The sequence below is a fragment of the Lathyrus oleraceus genome, chromosome 6 (assembly GCF_024323335.1).
Source record: "Lathyrus oleraceus cultivar Zhongwan6 chromosome 6, CAAS_Psat_ZW6_1.0, whole genome shotgun sequence".
Lineage (NCBI taxonomy): Eukaryota > Viridiplantae > Streptophyta > Magnoliopsida > Fabales > Fabaceae > Lathyrus > Lathyrus oleraceus.
In genome coordinates this window covers 27,985,508-28,008,717 of record NC_066584.1, presented here as the reverse complement: position 1 = coordinate 28,008,717, position 23,210 = coordinate 27,985,508, and the positions used below count along the sequence as shown (strand labels likewise).

The 23,210-nt window shown below is 33.9% G+C and overlaps 1 protein-coding gene across 4 annotated transcripts in view; it reads right to left on the bottom strand.

Annotated features, from left to right (window-relative positions):
* The window catches only part of LOC127093352 (putative lipid-binding protein AIR1), a 65,735-nt gene that overhangs the window by 6,523 nt on the left and 36,002 nt on the right, over nucleotides 1–23,210 (bottom strand). The window contains exon 1 of one of the 4 annotated variants that reach the window (XM_051032267.1): nucleotides 11,347–11,856. The exons of 2 other annotated variants lie outside the window; for them this stretch is intronic. In XM_051032267.1, coding sequence (XP_050888224.1) covers nucleotides 11,347–11,788 — 442 coding nt within the window. In that variant the 5' untranslated portion in view covers nucleotides 11,789–11,856. Of the gene's footprint in view, nucleotides 1–11,346; nucleotides 11,857–23,210 lie in introns of those variants that run through there. One more of the 4 variants, XM_051032266.1, reaches the window with a different exon arrangement.

The window sequence follows — 23,210 nt, the reverse complement described above, 5'->3', positions numbered from 1 at the left end:
TCATCAGCAAAGGCATCCTCAATAGGGTGTTTCTCTTTTGTATCCTCGGTCGAGGACATATGGGACGAGTGATCAGCCCTGGTGTTCTCACACCCTTTTTTGTCCCGTATTTCAAGATCAAACTCTTGAAGAAGTAGTATCCATCTTAAGAGTCTTGGTTCTGATTCCTGCTTAGCAAACAAATACTTCAAAGTAGCATGGTCAGTATACACAATAAATTTTGACCTTAGTAAATAAGACATTAATTTGTCAAAAGCATAAAAAATAGCTAACAACTCCATTTCGATAGTTGCATAATTCATCCGAGTAGGGTTAAGAACATGACTAGCATAATATATCACATGCAAAAGTTTTTCTCTTCTTTGTCCAAACACAACCCCTACTGCAATATCATTTGCATCACACATGAATTCAAAAGTGAGAGACCAATATGAGGATATCATAATTGGTGCAGAAACCTACTTACTCTTTAAAGTCTCAAATGTCACCTTACAGTTTTTATCAAAAGTGAAAGGCTTGTCTTTCACAAGAAAATTAGTCAGTGGTTTAACAATCTTTGAAAAATATCTTATAATACTGTGATAAAAACCCACATGTCCTAAGAAACTCCTTATTCCCTTTTCATTCACAGTGGGAGGGAGATTAACAATGACCTCCACTTTTGCCCTGTCAACTTCTATCCCTTGTGGGAAATTTTATGACCTAGCACTATACCTTCTTGTACCATAAAATGACATTTTTCCCAATTTAGAATCAGGTTTGTTTGCTAGCACCTTTCTAAGACAAGAGACAAGTTTGTCAAACAGTTATCAAAAGAAGAACCAAAAATAGAAAAATCATCCATAAACAATTCCATGCTCTTTTCAAGCATGTCAGTAAATATGGATGTCACACACCTCTGAAAAGTAGCAGGGCGTTGCACAACCCAAATGACATCCTTCTGTAGGAAAAGATACCATAAGGACATGTGAATGTTGCCTTCTCCTACTCCTCGGGGGAAATAATAATCTGATTGTATCTCAAGTATCCATCTTGAAAACAATAGTATTCATGACTAACGAGTCTCTCTAACATTTGATCAATAAAAGGGAGAGGAAAATGATCTTTCCTTGTTGTGGCGTTGAGATTCCTGTAATCAATACACACTTTCTAGCCAGTTACTGTGCAAGTGGGTATCAATTCATATTTCTCATTCAGTATCACTATTATTCCTCCCTTCTTTGGAACCATATGTACGAGACTTATCCATGAACTGTCAGAAATCAGATAAATTAAACCTGCGTCCAACAACTCCATTGCTTCCTGTCTAACCACCTCTTTCATTGTCAGATTTAGTTTTCTTTTGGGTTGCCATTGGTTTGTGATCTTCCTTCATCAATATCTTGTGCATGCATACTGTGGGGTTAATCTCTTTCAAGTCTTTAATGGTCCATCCATATCACTTTTGTCTTTCTTCAGTATATGTAGAAATTCCTCCTCCTCTTTTTCTTGTAACCCGAAACTTATTAATTTTGGAAATTCTTCTCAGAGTCCAAAAAAACATACTTCAGATTCTCAGGTAACTGCTTCAATTATGTACCTATTTCGGACTCCTTTTTGCTCCTAGCTTCCAAAGGATCTCTTAAATCCTCCCACCGGTGTGGTTTGGATCTTATCCGTTGAGGTTGTGCTTCCAACATGGCTAACACTTATTTGTCTTTTTCATCCTCATTTTCCTCTATTTTTTAGGTTGAAAAACTTAGAACTCTTGCCAAAGGTAATTTGGGGATTTGGCTCTTAACAGACTGAGCTACCACTATGTCTAACACTTTAACTGAACTACTTGTCCCTTCATCATATTTGTACTTTATAGAATTACTAACATCAATTTTTAGCTCATCATCATAAACCTTGAGGGTCATGGTTCCCTCCTCAATGTCTATCATGCATCTCCCTGTTTCTAAGAAAGGTCTTCCCGAAATCAAATGGAACTCTTCATCTTCAAGCATCTGAAGAATAACAAAGTCAACAGGAAACCCAAACTTGTCTATTTTTACCAGAACATATTCTACTATACCGTATGGTATTTTTATTGAGTGGTCAACAAACTAAAGTGTCATCCTGGTATCTTGAACTGTACCTATTCCCAACTTCATATAGATGGATAAATGCATAACACTCACATTGGCATCCAAATAAATAAGTGTCTTCTTGAATTTTCTATCCCCAATTGTGCATGGAATGGTAACAGAACCCATATCTTTCTTTTTTACCAGAATCTTCATACCCTACAAAATAACACTGCATGCTTCAGTCAAAAATATAGGTTCAATGTCAATGATGTGTTTCTTGGAGATGATACCTTTCATGAATTTGGCATATATTGGCATCTACTCAAGTGCTTTAGAGAATGGCATATTGATTTAAATCTTCTTAAACATCTCTAAGAACTTCTCAAATTTTTTTCATACTGATCCTTCTTCTTATTTCTTGAAGGATGTGGGATTTTGATGGTTGGTTTTGGCTCTTTTCGTTTCTCTTTCTAAACCACTTTTTGTGTGACTTCTTCTTCAAAAAAAATATGGTTCTCTTTAGTTTCCATGTCCACTTCCAGAAAATGGTATTCTTCCCCTGATTTGTCTTCAGGGCTCTCAGTTAACTTGTCACTTCTAGTTATCACAACACTTACATTATTATGATCTCTTGAATTTGTCACTATTGCACTATGAAGAGACCCTTGTGCCTGAGTACCTTCTATTTGTTGTGCTATCTGACCCATCTAAGCTTCCAGATTCTTAATAGAAGATGTATTGTTCCTTTCATTTTTCCTTGTATCTTTTTGGAATTGAGAGTTTTGAGCGGCCATCTTTTCAATGGCTAATTCCCAATATGTCTTCTTAGGAGCTTGTTGCTGGTATTGTTGTTGGAACTTATTTTGGTAATTTTGCTAAGGTCGATATTGTTGTTGGTTCTGATACTGAATAAGACCCTAATTTTGAACACTCCCTTGTTGATCTTTCCAGGAGAAGCTTGGATGATTCTTCCAACCTAGATTATAAGTACTAGAATATGGGTTCTTCTTCTTCAGAAATTCACTTCTTCAATTTGTTGCACAGTTGCAACATAATGCATGGCATAATGAGGTCCACCACAAATTTCACAACTCACAACTTGAACTGGTTCAACTTGAGCTATTTGTTGAGTGCCTATATTCATTGCCTTGAGTCTTTTTTCAACTTCTGCAACATCTTGGCGTTCCAACTTTATACTCTTAGCATTAAGTTTTAATTCAATCCTTCCTTCTAGCTTGCTTACACTTCTATAATACACTCTAAGTGTTCATTTGCAACAATGACTTCTATAATCTTCTTGATACTAGTGGATGTTATAAAGTTAGATGAGCCACCATCAGTTGTATCAATCGGTTGTTTAGTTTTCAACCTGAGGTCATTAACAAACATTTTCATTTGTTCAGTATCATCTAAGTTGTGAGTAGGACAAGCAACCTGTCATCTATTGAATCTCTTGTATGCATCACCCAATGATTCCCCTCCTTTTGCTTAAAATTAACGATATCATATCTTTTCATGAGAAAAACAAAAGCAGGAAAATACTCATTAAGAAAATTTGTTTTCATTTCTTCCCAAGTAGTAATAATTCCAGCAGGACGCGAATAAAACCTTTCTTCGGCATCTTCAGGTGGGGTGAACAGAAACATTCTCAACTTAATGGCTTCTTTAGTGTCCCTATCTATGTTATTCAGTGTGCCCATCTATCTTCATTAATCTTTCCTGTAAAAGGTCTATTCTCAAGCTGCCAGATAGTAGTGGGTGTAACTGAAAACTTTCCATATTTGTCGGTTGGTTAACAATAGTCAGACGACCACCTGGGGCATTTTATCTACCATAATCCCAAAGAAGTATTTCTTCAGTTGCTTCAACCATAATCAGTTCCTTTACTTCTCTGTCTGAAGTTGTATCTAATTAGACAAAGTCGTCTACCTCTGGCCCTGACAACCATGCTTGTCGAGCTTTCATAAGTCGAGTGTGCAATATTCTTTCTGGTTCTGTGTCAAAAGGAAAATCAGCTGAGAGCTTGCCTCACATACAAATATTAGACAGGTATTACTAACAACAAAATAATAGCTCTAAAAATAAAAATAAAATAAATAATAAAAATAACTGAAATTAAAATTTTTAGTTGCAGAACGACAAAATTTTAACAAAAATAAAACTATGAACTCTATAATCTTTGGCAGTCCCCGACAACGGAGTCAAAAACTTGATCGATAAATTACAAAGTATACTAATCTTCCAATATAGTAATAATGAGAAATCCCAAGTATCGATCTCAATGACTGCTTGACGATACAAAGTTCATGTTTTAATTTAGTTAAACAAAAGACTCGTGTGTTTTGAATTGATGTTTTTGGTAAAGAAAATTAAACTGACAAATAAAAGTAAACATAACAGTTGAACTGATGAAAATAATAAGAGTAGATATGCTAGGGAAGGTGTCTCATAGGATTTGTTAACAATTCTAACCTAGCCTTGTAACAACTTAGTTCACAATATTGATTAGCGGTTCTTAAGGGTGTTTATTCTTAAGTCCTTAGTGAGTAAACATTTAAACATTCAAATTAACTCATATGTCCATAGTGAATTATAGATGAATTTAAGCATTACTTTATCAAGAACAATCCAGTTTCTATAGGTATCCATAGTTCTAGGTGATATATACTACAAAATACTCTTAATTGAACGTTAACAATGGCGGTCCAGCTTAAATATTAACCATAAACCAAACTCAATTTTTCTGAAAGAGAAATCATTAAGAATAAATTGAGTAAATCAAATATTATAGAAATTGTAGTTATTACAAGATTAAAATGGAAATCATCACAAATTCAAATCAGGGACAACTCCCTAGCATTGGAGGGTTTAACTACTATTAACAATAAATAAAAACATGACAGAAAGTGTAGACATTACAAATTAATGGAAGAAAATAGGTCTTCAATCACAAAAGTTCATGAAAATTCTGATCCAACACGAATTCTTCAGTGTTTCAGCCTTCAAAACGCGATTTTTGTACAAAAAAATCGTTTAATCCTTAAAAATTTGCGTTTTTTTGGCTAAATAGATAAATTCTGGGCTTTTTCAGATCTGGACCGTTCCATATGCGTGTGGCTTCCACCTATACGCATATGGGTTGTTTTTGCATTGTCTCATACGCGTATGGCCCATGGTAGGGCGTATGGCCCAACTAAAGCCATACGCGTAAGACTCTGGTTGGGCAGATCGGGGTCTGGTTGACTTGCCTCATACGTGTATGGGAATGCCCATACGCGTATGGACAGAAACATGATTTTTGCATCCCTCTTGGTGTTACGTGTATACTGAGTGGCGATACACGTATGCGCAGGAAATGTGTAATTTTCTCCTTTTTCCTCCTGCTCATGCATTGTTGTCCGGTTTCTTCTCTGACCCAGCTCCTCTTTACTCATCAGTCGTGTAAACCCATGAAACACTTCCTCAAATGCGTAAAATAGCTCAAAATCATTAAAATCTTAGCAGATCAAGTTATTGTAAAAATCTACCGAAATAAGCTTAAACTACTCCAAAACTCACAACAATTTACCTACTATAATAGTGTTTGTTTGAAAGACCGTTCAATAGTTTCTATTACTTTAAGTTTGGTTTACCAAAAGATTTATTGTTCGAGGAATGTTTGAAATGCAAAGTAGTAGAAAGCAAAATTATATTTTCGGTGCTTCAACCGTGAGAAAACTCTTTTGGTTAAGACTTCATTGACCTATTAACCTTGTGGTTCATTTTCGTCTTTTAACATAAAAAAGATCTATATTGATCTCTTAACTCTTCAAAATGTAACATATTAGTTATTTTCGTCTAATTAACGACATATTTAGCGATTATTTTTTGAATTTTTTGTCACTAATTAGACGAAAATGATTAACATATTACATTTTGAAGAATTAAGATACTAATATAAACCTTTTTAAAATTATGGGGTCAAAACCAGAAAAAAATATTAAGCTTAATTAATATAAAACTTAACTATTTTTTTTTAAAGAAAGAAGAAAAGAAAAGTAGTAGCAGAATTATAAAAAGGATAAGGAATTACATACATATACATATTCATATTGAGAAACCGTTTTCTTTGACAAATACATATATGACAGACGTATTTTTGTACATATTTGATAGATGTTATGATTGGGATATTTTGCAAGTAGTTTCCAGCCAATTCTGTTCAAATTAAAAAATATAAACTGAGGTATAATGTTTGTCTTGTTTCATGCCAAATACTAGGTTGTTGAGATGAATTATTGAAATCAAATTAGGCGATTTCGTTAGTAAAATATTTGTGCAATTTTTGAGTCGGCAAGGCTCAAATTTTAGTGGCTATGGTAAGGTCAAACTGTGCCAGAATCCTTTAGAAGTTGACAGATCTAAGAGTCAATGTAAATATGATTTTGATTATTAAAACAAAATCTGCCGGAATTAAGATTGCATAAGTCAGCAACAAGTTTATCTAGAATAGTGTTATAAATAATTTAAATATAATCGTGTTAACAAGTGCCTTATCAATATTGTTAAGGAATCCATAAAAAAAAATTGTTTTGAAATATAAATCTAATACTTGATGAAGTAATTAATATATAAACTTTTCTATGATTGTTACCCTTTTCTATTTCTTAAACAAATTCTAGAGCACTTGTTAGCTCTTTTTATAAATTAATATGGATGTTCATAAATTATAAGTAGAAGAGGATTACAATATACATCTCCTAGAAACATAAACATGATTTATGTAGTAGTGTAAAAGAAATAGTTTGAAGAGTAAAATATAAATTTTATATTCTTTATTTCTTTTTCTCGTCTCTATTTCCTATTTTTCACTTTTCTCTTTCTCTATTTTCCCATTTTTAAAACTGAGTTTTGCTTTCGCTACTGCCCTTGATCATTTTAGAACACTACATCATTATATATTCATTATATATTGTTACTTATTAAGCACTGGCATAGACATACACCGCATGCATGCATAATACTGGGACATAATATTGTCTGACATGTAAGCTTGTTCGATGTTCGCAGGTAAAAAACTCTTTAAAAAAAAGGAATTCTTAGTGATCAATTTCATATAGTTGTGATTAGCTGATTTGTATTTATTTATTCATTTAGTTTGATGTCATTTGTATGTAACCTTAGACTAATTTGTTCAGGCAAACCTGCATGGGTTGGAGGTGCTGATATGCACCCACCTGCCACATCATCCAAATTTGTTGATTTTTTCTACATTGACTTTAGCGGCGTCAATCATGTCAATGTTATGTTTTTTTTTTATTGAATTTTATGAATTGAATTTAGCGTTGGCTAGACCGATGCTACATGTATTTGTTGATTTTTGTGAATTGACTTTAGCATCGGCCCAACCGATGCTACACTTATTTGTTGTATTTACATGATTGAGTTTAGCGTCAGTCAGAGTCAGATTTATACTACGTGTATTTGTTGATTTATATAAATTGACTTTAGTGTTGGACTCTGCTAGCATTTGCTTCGACTTGGCTTAGCCGATGCTAGTTAGCTAGAGTTGCTTTTTAGTTGACGCTACATCATAGATTCAGAGGTTTTATCCAAGGTCCGACAGTGACACTAAAGTCAACTTTAAAGTCGATTAACACCGATTTATAGCTTTACTGTACAATAGTGGCCGACACTAATAGTCGCTTTTGTAGTAGTCACTATTATAAATAATATATTTTATGACAACTTTCACCTTATCCAACAAAAAATTGAGGTGTAAATCATAGAAACGTCACATTTTAATTTATATTTTTTAAAATATCATATATTCTCCCAGGTTAGCTAGAAATCAATGCGTAAAGTATTTAGAGGACGCATTTGAATCTCAACAATTATATTTTAGCACATTTTAATTTTTTTAAATTTTTTGATGATATATTACCTCGGTTTTGCTAAAAACCGATGGATGAAGTATTTAGAGGACACATTTTTAACTCCCCACTAGTAAATTTTATCAGCTTTTAAATTTTTTAAAAATTTGTTTATAACCTATTACCTCGGTTTTGCTTAAAATCAATGGGTAAAGTATTTAGATGACACGTCCTCGAATCTCAACAACTATATTTTATCACCTTATAATTTTTAAATTTTTTTGACCTATTACCTCTGTTTTACTAAAACTGAGGGGTAAAGTAGCGTATTTTTTTATTTTTTATTATTATTTTTTATTTATGACCAATTTGATGAAAAATTAAATAGCGAATCTTTGTCGTCCATTTATAAAGTATCAATGGTCAAAGCATTGTCAAATCATCAATTCACATGAAATATTAGTGATCCGCGTGAAACTCTCACTAGCCAATCAAAATGTGAATGCCATAACTATCCATTTTGGATACAAAGTGCTGGAATTTAAACTTAACACATATTGAAAACAATAATAATGAAAGTAAGAGCAAGAAAATATTTCATGGTTAGTTTCTTAACGTAATCTTTTCTCTAATAATTCTTGTTAAAAATATTTAATGTTAGTCAGAAAAACATGAAAGTAACTTATTAATGTTAGTTGTAGTCGTATCAAGTAAAATGTTTAATATTGTTGTTGTTGCTACAATTTAGTATTTAACTATTATATTGATTTTGTTTATTTGTTGTTGTTTTTGTTGTTGTTTTTGTTGTTGTTGATATTTAATGTTTAAAGATTTCATGGATTTTGTTGTTGTTATTGTTGTTGAGATATAATGTTTAAGTATTATATTGATTTTGTTGTTGTTGTTGTTATTAGTATTGTTGATGATGAATAAGATTTAGAATTTGTCAACAAATTTGATGCTTTGAAGATTAAAACGAAAAAAACAGGTTAAAAATAAAATTTTGTAAACAGGATTTTACCCCTCGGTTATTGTTAAAAACTGAGGTAAGAAGTAGCACAATTTTTAAAATCCAAAAAATGTAGATGCGGAGGATCGAACCAGTGACCAGTGCCACTTTTTCCCTCGATTATTTAAAAATCGAGGAAAAAGTGACAGATTTTCATAACGCCTTTCGTTACCTCTCATGTGTAATCGATGTTATATCCCGTTCACGTTCAAGGTGAAATGGGATTATTTGTAGTAGTGAGTGTAGAACAACATTAGGCGACCTCTCATCCTTCCATCAATATCAACTTTGACCTACCTTCGACATGCCTCTAAGAGCTTACTCTCTCACACTTGTATATATCTCTAACAAACTAATACAAAATTACAAGATCTCATACAAACGACAGACCAAGTTTCTATTTATAGATTTCTAATCTTCCTACCGTTCGTTGATCGAGTAGTAGCTCGCTCATCAAATTAATTCTACATCACGCAAATGAAATTTTTAAACCACTTTTGAATTGCCATTAATTCATTAACTGATTCATGGTTTGCTTATAAAAACTTCCCTATTTTGGATGAGGTTACTCTATCTTTAGTTATCTAATCAAGTAATGGATCGCCCATCAATTTTGTTGCAGAACTTGGCCTTCCATACTCTTCAATTTTACGATAATTATTCCTATTATATTAAATAATGATAATTAAGGATCATTTAAAAACTAAAGTACAATATTTATATGGGTAAATTAGGGTTTTATGGTTATTTTGTTTTCAAGTAATTAAATATGCGTGTGAAATCAATCCTGATATTCAAGTCAATTACACACATATCACTTAGGGGTGAAAGTTGGATGTTATATTGTATCACAGGTTAAACAATTTTAATAATTTGGGTCCAAGGATTTGAATGAAGGAGGGTCTTAAGTGTTTTTTTAAAGGAAAGTATCATTAAATTATATGGAAAATTTTATCGAACAACTGCAAGACCAATGATATTATATATGAGAAAATGTTAGATGGTGAAGAACCAACACACAAATAAAATGTGTGTAGAGAGTTTGGATGTTACGTTGGATGTGTGATAACATTAAACGAGACAAGATTAATAATGAAAATATTTGAGAGTGTTCGGGATAGCACATATAATAAAAAAGATCATAGAATTTAGGCTTTGATGATTTGAGTATGATGAGAGAAGATTTGTGGATAATGTTGTAAGGAAACTAGATTAAGTGGAAAGTAGTCCAAACAATTAGAGGTAGAGAAAGAATTCTAAAAACTGTAAGAGAGAAATTACGAGTACGATTATGTTGCAGCGTGATTTAAAATCACGCGTAAGATCGTAAGAGGAATCATATTAGTCAATTTCGCCCATGTTGTTATGCTATTTTCATCAAAAAATCAAAATTTCAAAACTCCAACACTCAACTTTTTTAGTGTAATGATAAATCTTAATTTTAAGTGTCTCTTAACTACGTTTTTATAGAAACTCCCAAACAAAATTCCCACCCGAACAGCTAAAATGTGTGTGACAATAATCATATTGACCGCAATCGCAACATCTGCAACTGTAATCTCCATAATTTAAAACCATAAGAAAAACTATATAAAAAAAGATCTTGAGTTTAACGAGATAAATAAAAATATTATGTCATAATTTAATTCGCGTAGTCGATCCCACTTAATGGTATAAAGTACTGTTGTTGTTTTTTATGTTATTCCGCCTTTGAAAAAATTACACTTAAGTATACTTCTGATATCAACATTAGAAATCTAAACTCAATTCATGTTTTAGATAGATTGGTTTTATAAAGTTAAAATACTAACCATTCTTTTAAAAATAAAAGAGAGCTAAGATGGTGCATGTCACTGCTATTTTTGAGAATGAAGGATTATACCATCTCCATGAATGTCTAGTCCAAATAAAGTTTAACTAACATATTCCTATAACATTTTAACTATGCAGCTTACATGCTCTGGTCCAATTCTCACAAGTCCAAAATCCAATAAACACGTAAAACTTACCATAAACCATTCAATGGACTAATTAATCAAAATTCTCCATATATATTAAAATTCAAAAGAACAAAGTTGGTAAATAAGGCAAACATGCTTACCCCATTATTGAAATGAGATACAATACATTTGGATTGATGATAATTTAGCAGAATCACGATGTTACCGTGATTTTTTTTAACTCATAGTGGTTCCAATTATTAACATAAACAATAACTAAAATAGAAACAACAGTGAAAATAGAAGCAGCATAAGTATTTGTTTGGCTTGAAATTATAACGTGAAAGTCTATGAGCATTGGAAACCAGAGGGAACTGACTTTTGACAAGCACTAAGTAAGAGACTGAGTGTGACAGGAACATTCAAGTTGATACCAAGAACGTTAGCCTTAATAGCAGTACAAAGACAAATTGCTGCATCCAAATCAGCCAAACCTTGAATCAATGCACAACACTTGCTTGAAGCAGGACTTCCAACAACAACATTAACAAGTCCAAGAAGATTAGCACAAACACCTAGCTTTAAAGTGTCATTAGGACATTTTTGTGACGTTGAAGGAGTAGGAGGACTAGCCGTAGGTGTTGCTGTTGAAGGAGGTGGAGTACTAGTGGTAGGTGTTGTTGATGGGGTAGGAGGAGGAGGACTGGCCTTAGGTGATGTTGATGGGGTAGGAGGAGGATGTGTTGTTGATGGAGTATGAGGAGGAGTGGCCTTAGGTGTTGTTGAAGGTGGTGGAGGACATGGTGAGGAATTTTTGGAAGGTGGTGGAGGACTAGGCTTAGGTTTTGGATTGCATGATTCACAAGCATGTGAAAATATGGAACAAGAAAGAAGAGAAAGCAATATAGTGAGTGCACTAAGTTTGTTGAAAGCCATTGTTAAGAAATAAACAATAATGTTTTGTGTGTCTAGATGTTGAACTATGGATGAAAAGGAAAGGGGAGAATTGGACTATATTTATAGAGGAAAATAATAATGGTTTCGTATCTTAGTGGCTGTTAAAGACAAGAAATTTCTAATATCTATAGTTAGTAGTATCTAGCAACTTAGATATTATTTTAATTACACTTTTTTTTGTTTCAATTGAGTTAACATGTTATTTTTACCAGACATCTAGAATGATTGTTTACCAAAACGCTTTATTCAACAAGCCTTGTAATAGGATAGTTTGTGACAATATTTTTACAAGTGCTTTAATTGGGTAGTTTGTGAAATATTGAATACGTAAGAAGGGTCTGTTTGGCAGATTTAGATAGGTAGGAATAATCTCATCTTTAGAGGTATAGCTTTTTCGTTGAGGATACAATTTGTTCCATCAAGCATCTCTCGTGGGGTTGGTTGTGTGCAGACTCTCGATTACCAAATTCTTGTGTGTTTTTTACGGGTTTAATTCTCCTTTTTAATGTTTGAAGCAGATATAATGTTCCTGTTTATCTTTTTGTAATGGTTGGAGTATCCCTCGTACTCGAAGTGTTAATTACATCGCCTATCATTTAAGATTTTGAACGTTCTCGTAGGGTTAATTACATGACCTATCATTTAAGATTTTGAATAGACATGTATGTGGTGTCCTGATTTTTTTTAATAATTTTTTTATAATTTTTTGATCATTTAGTTTGTTGTTTCTTTTGAAACTTCCTTAAATTTTAGAACAAGTGACACGAAATATAAGTTTGTTTAATGTAACCGACTCTCCTAACATAAAACATATTTGTTTGAGTATAACGAGCAATCCTCATTTGAACAATAGTTTATACTATTTCGACGGATGAAAGAGATCTAGGTGTTTAACAAAACATGTTATTAAATTTAAAGAGATCTAGGTGTTTAACACAAAACATATGTTTATGTTTAAATTTAAATGATTTATATTTAAGTGTTTACTTTAAAATAAAATATAAGGAACATGGTAATATATGAGTTGAAATTATTTATGCTTTAGGTTTTGTTTGGAAGTTTAGAAGAGAATTCAATGAAGTATTTAAAAAAGAAAATAATTGAGTGAAAATAACCGAAGGATTTGAGTGAAATGGGTTTTGAAGAATTTATTTTTATTCATAATACATAATACTCCTAATTTATAGGATTTTAGGGTCTAGAAAAAATATTCAAATATAATTTATATTATTATAATATTTTTAAAAATTAAAAATATATGAACCATAAATATTCATTTATGATTTTATACAAAAATACTATTTCAAAAAATGTTTATGAGTTCACTACATTTAAAAAAAAAAGAAATGTCTTATTATAGTTTTGTATGTATAAACTTACATAAAGGTCTAATATTGGTCCTATATTTTAGAAATTTATACATTAAATTATAGTAATAAAAGAAATGGAGAGAACAGAAAACAGAAAAGACCTCAACCCATGTTTTGTGCCATTTTCATTCAATATACAGAAGTTAATTTTTATAGAAAAAAAAATATACAATCATAGTGTAAAATATTTTTACATCGTCAACTAATGAGAGACGTGTATCCCGCCAAGTCATATGTTTAATTTTAAAATACTGATATGACATGACAGAACGTTATAATTTTATTGGATGATGGTGTAAAAATAGTTTACACCGACAGTATACTACCTTTAATCTCATTTTTATAACTTCTAATAAAAAACGAAATAAATTTCAAAAACTGCTTAACTAGTTGTTATAAAAGTTAAACTTTCCCAAAGAAGAGGAAGAAAAGAGTAGTAGCAGAATTAGAAAAAGGATAAAAGATTACATATATATTGACAGTTGTTTTCTTTGACAAAATATATATTTGACAGATGTGTATTTTAGTACATAATTGACTAACGTTGTGATTGGGATAATTTGCAAGTAGTTCCAAGCCAATTATGCTCAAATAGAAAAATGTAAATGTTTGTCTTGTTCCTATTATTGGAGAGGATGAATTGGATTAATGATATTAATGATCTACTTGGATGGACCTATTTGAATTTAGTTATTGATAAAAAAAAAATTGTGACATTATTTACTATACATTTTTAAAACAATTTAATTAAGATATTTTTTATAAACTTTTAAAATTTATTTCGAAAATAATCGGATTTTGTGGCGGATTTTTTTAACGGATGCAAAATTCAGGTTGCAACAATTTTGGAGCTGCCGATTTTAAACATCATTAGTTTTATTTGATATTTTTTTAATTATTATTAAAAATTCACGGATAAAATCACAGAAAATTTATAATCTGCATCTAACTGCGCTGCACTGCTAATATATTTCTAAATTTAAAAAATTATATTTGTGTGTTAAATAAAATAAAAAAACATACAAAGAACTACTCGTCACATTAAGCCACATAAAAGAGTTCATAAGATGACCAACCATACTGCACACAACAAAAACACATTAATTAAACAAGAATACACATTTTTCAAAGTGCAAGACTTCAAATGGACTTGTCAAAACTAGCCACAACACCACGCACCTTGCAAATCTCTAAATATAAATAAAATCTTCAAAGAAACATTAAATAGAATAAGATAATCTCCTCAACAATCATAAATCTCCAAATATGAGATTTAGATCCATACACAAATTGAATTAGAATGAGATAAAATATGAAAAAAAATTATTTGCAAGCACTCAAGAAAGGTTTAAAACCCTTTTTAAAAATTAGAGTATAAGTAAGTTGTGAATTTTTAAATCAATATTGAAAGTATAAGTTTTCTAACCTTGTGAAAGGTTTATATAGAAAACTCTTTTATATGTGTCGGAGATCTAGCATAAAAATAAGCAAAAATGGTGTATGCATCGAGTCATAAGCAAAATGTATGATTCGAGTTAGAAAACCAAGTGATTTGAATCAAGAAGCAAAAACTATATGAGAATTCATTTGTGTGATGCGACTCACGCAAACTGTCATTCGAATCACATGATTCGACTAATAAAACATGGTGATTTGAATCATAGTTCAGAAATAAACTAGGAGACGTCCAGTTCAGTGTGATTCAAATCAAACGTTCTTATGAATCAAATCAGAGTGTTGTTATTCGAATCATGAAGTCTGTGATTCGAATGATGTCTGATTTGAGTCACGTGCATAGTGTGATTTGAATCACATTACCAAAATCACATATTTGTAACATTTTAAATGATTTTTGCGATTCTACTATAGTCATGACTTGAACCATTCTAACATTATAAAGAAAAACTTTGATTTATGCATACTAACAACGGATTTAAAAATCAACCCAAAAATGCACAATCAATGAGGATACTCAATAGCTTGATAAACAAAACCAAAAACTTAATAGAAGAGCAATCAAAACATTTATCCCATGGACAGACACATGCAACACGCCACTTCAGTCCCCCATTTCTTACTTTAAGCAGAAGCAAAGTGTGATCAATGTTTTCCTCCAATTTCTTACTTTAAGCAGAAGCAGAAGCATTTGATTCCTCTTTGAGATGTTACCTGTTCTCTAGAACCTATCACATTGTTGCACTATGAAGTGAGCATCTTTAAACAACGTAGACCAATATAACTCTAATTGGAGAAGTATGGTTGATGTTCTATATCCATTAAATTGTCCTACATATTCTGAATTTTGACAGGCCTTAAGAATTATCCTCTTCTCTCCTTCTGGAACACATATTTGAATCAATCAATCTACCCCTTTTAATCAAGGAATGGATCATCCAACAGATACAATCTGAAATCATGTAAAAACTTTTTCTTTTTGTTATAGTCAAAATCATCAAGTATAACTCCACCTACCAAATAGTTCGCATAATCAGCAAACCATGGAACACCACTAATTCCCAATATGCATTCATCAGCAAAGGCATCCTGAATATGGTGTTTCTCTTTTGTCTCCTCGGTCGGGGACATGTGGGACAAGTGATCAGCCACGGTGTTCTCACACCCTTTTTTGTCCCGTATTTCAAGATCAAACTCTTTAAGAAGTAGTATCCATCTTAAGAGTCTTGGTTCTGATTCCTGCTTAGCAAGCAAATACTTCAAAGCAGCATGGTCAGTATACACAATAAATTTTGACCCTAGTAAATAAGACACGAATTTGTCAAAAGCATAAACAATAGCTAACAACTCCATTTCGATAATTGCATAATTCATCTGAGTAAGGTTAAGAACATGACTAGCATAATATATCACATGCAAAAGTTTTTCTCTTCTTTGTCCTAACACAACCCTTACTGCAATATCATCTGTATCACACATGAACTCAAAAGTGAGAGACCAATATGGGGATATCATAATTGGTGCAGAAACCTACTTACTATTTAAAGTATCGAATGTCACCTTACACTTTTTATCAAAAGTGAAAGGCTTGTCTTTCACAAGAAAATTAGTCAGTGGTTTAACAATCTTTGAAAAATATCTTATAAGCCTGTGATAAAAACCTGCATGTCCTAAGAAACTCTTTATTCCTTTTTCATTCATTGGGGAAAGGAGATTAACGATGACCTCCAATTTTGCCCTGTCAACTTCAATTCCCTTGTGGGAAATTTTATGACCTAGCATTATACCTTCTTGTACCATACAATGACATTTTTTCCAATTCAGAATTAGGTTTGTTTGCTAGCACATTTCTAAGACAAGAGACAAGTTAGTCAAACAGTTATCAAAAGAAGAACCAAAAATAGAAAAATCATCCATAAACACTTCCATGTTCTTTTCAAGCATGTAAGCAAATATGGATGTCATACACCTCTGAAAAGTAGCAGGGGCGTTGCACAACCCAAATAACTTCCTTCTATAGGCAAAGATACCATAAGAACATATGAATGTTGCCTTCTCCTGCTCCTCGGGGGAAACAATAATCTGATTGTACCACAAGTATCCATCCAGAAAACAATAGTATTCATGACTGACGAGTCTCTTTAACATCTGATCAATAAAAGGGAGAGGAAAATGATCTTTCCTTGTTGCGATGTTGAGATTCCTGTAATCAATACACACTTTCTAGCCAGTTACTGTGCAAGTGGGTATCAATTCATATTTCTTATTCAGTATCATTGGTATTCCTCATTCTTTGGAACCACATGTACGAGACTTACCCATGAACTGCCAGAAATCGGATAAATCAAACCTGTATCCAACAACTTCACTGCTTCCTATCTTACCACCTCTTTCATTAATGGATTTAGTTTTCTTTTGGGTTGCCATTGGTTTGTGATCGTCCTTCATCAATATCTTGTGCATGCATATTGGGGGGCTAATCCCTTTCAAGTTTCCAATGGTCCATCCTGATCGCTCGACTGTGTGAGTCGAGAATGGGATACAAACTGCAAGTGCACAGTTCTATCGCGTAGTTTTAAAAGATATCGATCCCACAGGGACTTATGAATCGATATACCGTTATCTAAGGTTACTTCGTAAAGCTAAGGTGAATAATAGTTGATTGTTTGGGGAAGGAAGCTAAAAACTAAACTAATATCTAGATTAAATATTAATAAAACGGATATCGGTATGTAGTTCGTCAGAACTAGGGAATCAATTCCTTGTCGGTCTCTCGGTCTTAAAATAAATCGTTTCGATTAACTTTATTGGTTAAAGGTTTTATCTCAAACTCTCGCTCTGTTGAAGAAACCATGATCTTATATTAATGTAGCTGTCACTTATAATTAAGTCAAAAATCATATTTTGAAAACAATAAAGTTGCAGAAACTCTTTTTAAGAAAATACTGACCGTTTTAAACACCCTTATCTCAAACTCTCGCTCTGTTGACTTAGGTTATACAATTAAATCTAAATGCTTAACTCTCGTCCTCACATTCAATCTTTAAAAATACTTTTTGGAAAAAAGTCAGAATTTAATTAATTCTAAAACTTGCTCTCGCCCTGAGATAGACTTAATGACTAACTTACACTGTCCAGTTAAAACCTCAAACTCTCGCTCTGTTGGTTTCAACTTCTTTATGTCTTTTACTTTTGTAAAAAATCTTGTTATTAAACCTGTAAGTTAAGACCATAAAAAGATTGATTCTAATTTTAAGTTTGAATAGACCGACTTAGTCTTGATCCCTTTTTCTGCTTACTTTACATACCGATACCTAGGCTAATTAGCCAGACATGCTAACTAAATAATTATTATTATCATGCATACACAGATTCATTTCAGGCAGGCAATGTAAATAAACAATAGAATAAAACATTAAATATTAAATAACAATTAGAGAACCTGAATGCGTAATACAATGGTCTTGAACACTCCACCACAAGCCGGTAGGATTTGTTCTTCGATTCTTCAATTAAACAGTAAATTAAATCAAGGAAATAAAAAAAACGCGAATATAACGTAAGGTTAAATCCGGTATAAAGTTGCACAATAATTTCCGGTGTAGAAACTATTATGCGAAAAATATCTAAAAGCTAAAAACGGGAAAGGTAAATTTGCAAGGGAAGAAGAAAATAAAACTTGCAAAAGAAATAAATAAAATAAACAATATTAATTCTGCTGGAAAAAGAAAACTAAGCAAAAGCTTGAACAGAAAATCGGCAGAGCTTCGGTGTGTGTCAACGGCAAAGAGAGAAGAGCCCACGAGAGGGATTAGGGTAGCTATTTATAGTAGTGCTACTAACTGCCTTTTTCTTCTTTTCCACGAGTCTTCAGCGTGCTAAATTCACGGCTTGGGAATAGGACACGAAGTCCTCAACGTTACTTCCATTGTTCTGAGAGCGTAACTTGCGCCAAAAAGCTAGTGGACTGGTGTGACGCTCGTCACACCATGTGTGACGTCCGTCACAAGGCTACTTCGCGTGACGCTCGTCACGCGTCCTGTGACGTCCGTCACAGGCACAGCATTGGTGACTTGTGCGCTTTGGGCTGGGCTTTGGCCTTTGGTTCCTTTTCTCTCCTTTTTGTTCCTTTTTACACCTCCTTTTCTTCTTTTCTTCACTTTTGCTTCAAAATGGGTACCTGATATAAATAGAAGAGGAATACTGCATAATATCTGATAAAATGAGATAAACTAGCGTAAATGATAATATAATTTAATTGAATTAAGTCTTAAAAAGCGATATAATTTCGCGTTATCAAACTCCCCCATACTTAATTCTTTGCTTGTCCTCAAGCAAAATTCAGTATAGAACTTGTTAAAAGTTTTAGCCAGATGAAATTTTAAAGCACACATCAATTCGTACTAGGTTGCCAATGGATTTTTGTTTAGGAGGACTTGAGTTTAATCTTGACATCAACAACTACCGTTACAACTTAGATAACCCTACCCTATGCCAATCAGTTCGAGTACCCTATGATAGCTATCCTGGTTCCTTTAGTCTTATTTTACCCGTTTTCATTCTAGCGAAATCACATTAAGCCCTTTATCTTTTCGCGTACATAGTGGAGTAACCGGTTAGTGATTATGATCCGCTTTTAGCTAGAAGTTCTGGTACATAAGTCGGATACCTTCATTATTCAGTCCATTGCAAATTGCGGGGGATCGAACCGTAGTCCGCCCTACCGAGTTCAGTACCAGATTCCTACTGAACCAACTCGTAATGGATCTTTCGTATTGTGCTTTTGCATGATCTGCAACCTTTAGATTAAATGATCTGGTAAGGATCACCTAATTTAATTAGTGCATTTCTTGATATATTCGTATATTTCATGTTACTTTGGGGATCATTCACTTATATTCATCGGCTCTCCACGTAGTTTGCTATTAAGATGGTGCTGACTTCTGTATAAACTACTTGGGGTTACCATAGAACTAAAAGTTCAAGGAGTTCTGTATAATAGGTACTTATCCTGATCTAACATATTGCGGTTCTCAGAGCGTTGTTATGGTAATGATTTTGTTTTGATTTCACTCAAATTTTATAAAGTAAGCAACCTTTATACTTATTGGGTGTGTTAAAATTTTTTGTTATGGCTCAAGAAAGTTGAGGGAAATAGATAATAGAAAATTCTTCACGTTCAGGACTTAACTTAAAAAAACATTTTGTTTTTTTTTTTTTTTTTTTTTTTTTTTTTTTTTTTTTTAGGGAAATAACAATGAAAAAGGAGAGTACATACTTGAAACAAAGATGAGAATGGAAAGAATAATGTTTCCCCCCCATACTTGAACTAAACATTGTCCTCGATGTTTTAAGGGAAAGAAATACAAAATGGAGAAGAAAAGAAAAATACAACTAAGGCTGCCTTCCACCTCTGGTTCTTGGTCCTGGTGATCTTTGACGTATGTCTAAGCTGTCGAATCTGCTAAACAACTCAGTAAACCGCTGGTCGGTTATGGCATTCCGAGCATCCTGTTGCTGTTGCATTTGACGCATCATCTGCATCATGTCTGCATTCTGTGCCTGCATACCATCGATAGCATCCATAATGTCGTCGTTGGTCGCAGGTCGTCTTCGTCGACGACGTTGGGAGGATGGGCCGGCTGCATTACTGGAAGGGTTTAGCGGGACTGATTGTTGTGTTGGCGGATGATCACCTTGTTCCATTTCTTCAAACACATCTGTTTGCTGGTTTGTTTGTGAAGGCTCGGTGGTTTCAGGAGCGCTGAGATCATAAAGGTGGCGGTCCGGGTTTGTGACATCCGTTAGGGTGGTATTGGGTAGCACAACACTTGGGACAGCTTGGTTGTTCACCATAAGATAGTATCCTCCGCCTACTCTGTTTTTAATCAGGCGGCTGGAGCGACAATAGCTGATATCCATAGACAGGGGTGGTAAGGATTCTAAAGTTTGGAGTTTATCCCCTAGGTTCAGGCCAAGTGCTATGGAGGTTATTAATCCACCAATTATGAATGGTTGCCGGCCTCTAGCACATAAGGTGCGGATATGATGAAAGAGAAAAGAGGCGGCGTTTACCTTAGTATCCGGTTCGAAAACGCACTGGAGGAAAAATAACTCCTTCGAGTTAACCTTACTGTTGTTTGGTCTTCCAAAAAGTGTGTTTTGCAGGATACGGAGAAAATAACGGATGGTGGGGTTATGGATGTGGGAGAGAAGGAGTTCTTCCCAGTTGTAGGTATTTATACCGGAAATTTTCTTAAAAAGGTCGAAAACTAGAACTGTGTTCCAGTTTGAGGTTGGAGGGATTCTGGCATGCAGCAGACCTTCTGTGGGAAATTGTAGCATGGCACTCAATTCGCGTTGGGTTAGAGAGTACTCGGTGTTAAACATACGGAAGGTTGCCGTACCGGTTAGAAATTCACCTTCACCGGCGGGAGTGGTGTAGTCGTAGGAACTTAGGAATTCTAAGGTTAGGGAAGGGTAGGTGGGTTGGTTATGAGTGCAAAGGAAGGTTAAATCGGCTTTATGGAGCATCCACTCGATACCTTGGAGTAAGCCTAATTGTTGCAAGCAAGTTAAATCGGGGTACCTGGTGGGAGCGACGCCTCGCTGTTGGAAGCGCTCGAATTGCTCTTGCTGATAGTTGTCATCTCCGGATCGGAAGATGATATTTCCGAAATTTTGATTTCCCGCCATTGTAATGAATTTTTGAAGGGATGATTTGGAAAGAAAAAGAAATGTATTTGATATGAGAGAATTGTTTTGTGGTGAATGAAGGAAGTTTTGGTAGGTATTTATAGGAGAAAAATGTGGGAGGTGAAAAGAAAGAGTGGTTGAAAAGTAATTAAATGTGGTAAATGAAAAATGAATGGGGAATGTAAAAAGGTAGGGGTGTAACGTTCGTCTCCAACGGCTCCCTAACGTTCACATGTCTGAGAGGCGTTACGCTCGTCACAAGGGTGTGACGCTCGTAACAAGAGTGTTGCGTGCCGTTCGTCATGGATTGTGTGACGCTCGTCACACAGTTCTTTTGGCAAGGCTTCTTCAGTAGCGCTACACAGACTTAATTAGGAGATGAATATATTTTGATTCTTTTGTTTTTGTTTTATTTGGTTTTTTAGATTGTTCTAATTAATTTAGCTAATTAATTTGTATTGCATGCTATTCTACTTCACATAATAATAATTCATTCTAAGTAACAGTAGAGAACATAGCCATTGCATAAAATAAAAGCTTTAATAAAATTGACATAATGTAATACACGAAGGGAAAACAATGAAATGAAAAGGGAAAAAAATAAATGCGAACATGAATTCAAATAACATTAATGAAAAATCTAACCTAAAACTAAATAACTAAGAAAAAAAATAACTAAATTCCATCTATCTTCGGATCTCTGGCCGGAGGAGCAAAAGAGTTAACATGATGCCGTAACATACGTAACTGACTTGTTGTGCTGCTCATGTGTTCTAGGACTGCAAGTCTCAAGCTGTGGAAATCTTCCCTGAGGGCGTTTTGTTCTGACATCAAAGCTTCAATGACGGTTTTAATATCTGTTCCTGGCATATGATGTCGGAGATCAGGCATAGCTGATTCTTCGGTCAGGACAGGCTGAGGAGGAGGATCAATATCATAGTAGCCGGATGGAGTCTGAGGGTCAGATTCAGCAAGAGAGATATGGTCAACATAGTGCTCATAGTCATCACAAATCTCATAATCCTGGATGGATTCAGTGGATCCAGCAGGAGTTGGGGTTTCATTCAGGTTATAGAGCCAGTTCCTTTGGTTATGAACACTAGTTCTAGGATCGGGCATGGTGAATAGGCAGAGAACCTGGTTATCAATAATAAGCTCGAACTCATCAGACCCTATGTTTGCTATAAACATAGTGTTGAAGAGGAAAGGTATACTCAGAGTAGTAATGCCACAAAAAGGGTTCAGGTCAAGCATAGGTTGACGTAATCCAATAGCATTACCTATCATAGTTATCAGGCCACCTATTCTAATGGGTGCTCGCTCATCCTGGATAAGGTGGTCCAAATTAGCTAACATAAAAGTAGCACCGTTTACTGGACGGTTCTGGGAAGCACAAAATATGATGAAGAGTTCATCATGTGAAACTGAAGTACTATTTGGCTTCTTCCCAAATAAAGTGTGGGTCAGGATCTTATGGAAATAGCGAAAAGCCGGGTTATGTATGTTTCCAGAGAGAAACTCATGTTCTTCGGGCTCATCATTTCCAGTCAGCTTACCCCAAAAGTGTTCCAGCTCTCTATATTCAAAAAGTTCTTCCTGGCTTATAGTGAATGTATCAAAGGAGGTAGGAAAACCCAAAAGGTTGGTGAAGTCTCTAATATTAAATTGGTACTCCATATTGAACATTCTGAACTGGATAAAACCTCTGGTAATTCCTTTTCCATGGCTAGGTAGATAGATTAATGAACTAAGGAATTCTAGTGTGAGTCTCCGGTAGGTGGTGAAATGTCTCAGGATAGGGGAGGTCTCCCATCCTATCTGATTCAGCAAAAACAGGACACTCTGTCTCAGTCCAAGGGCAGTCATAGCCCAATCATCAG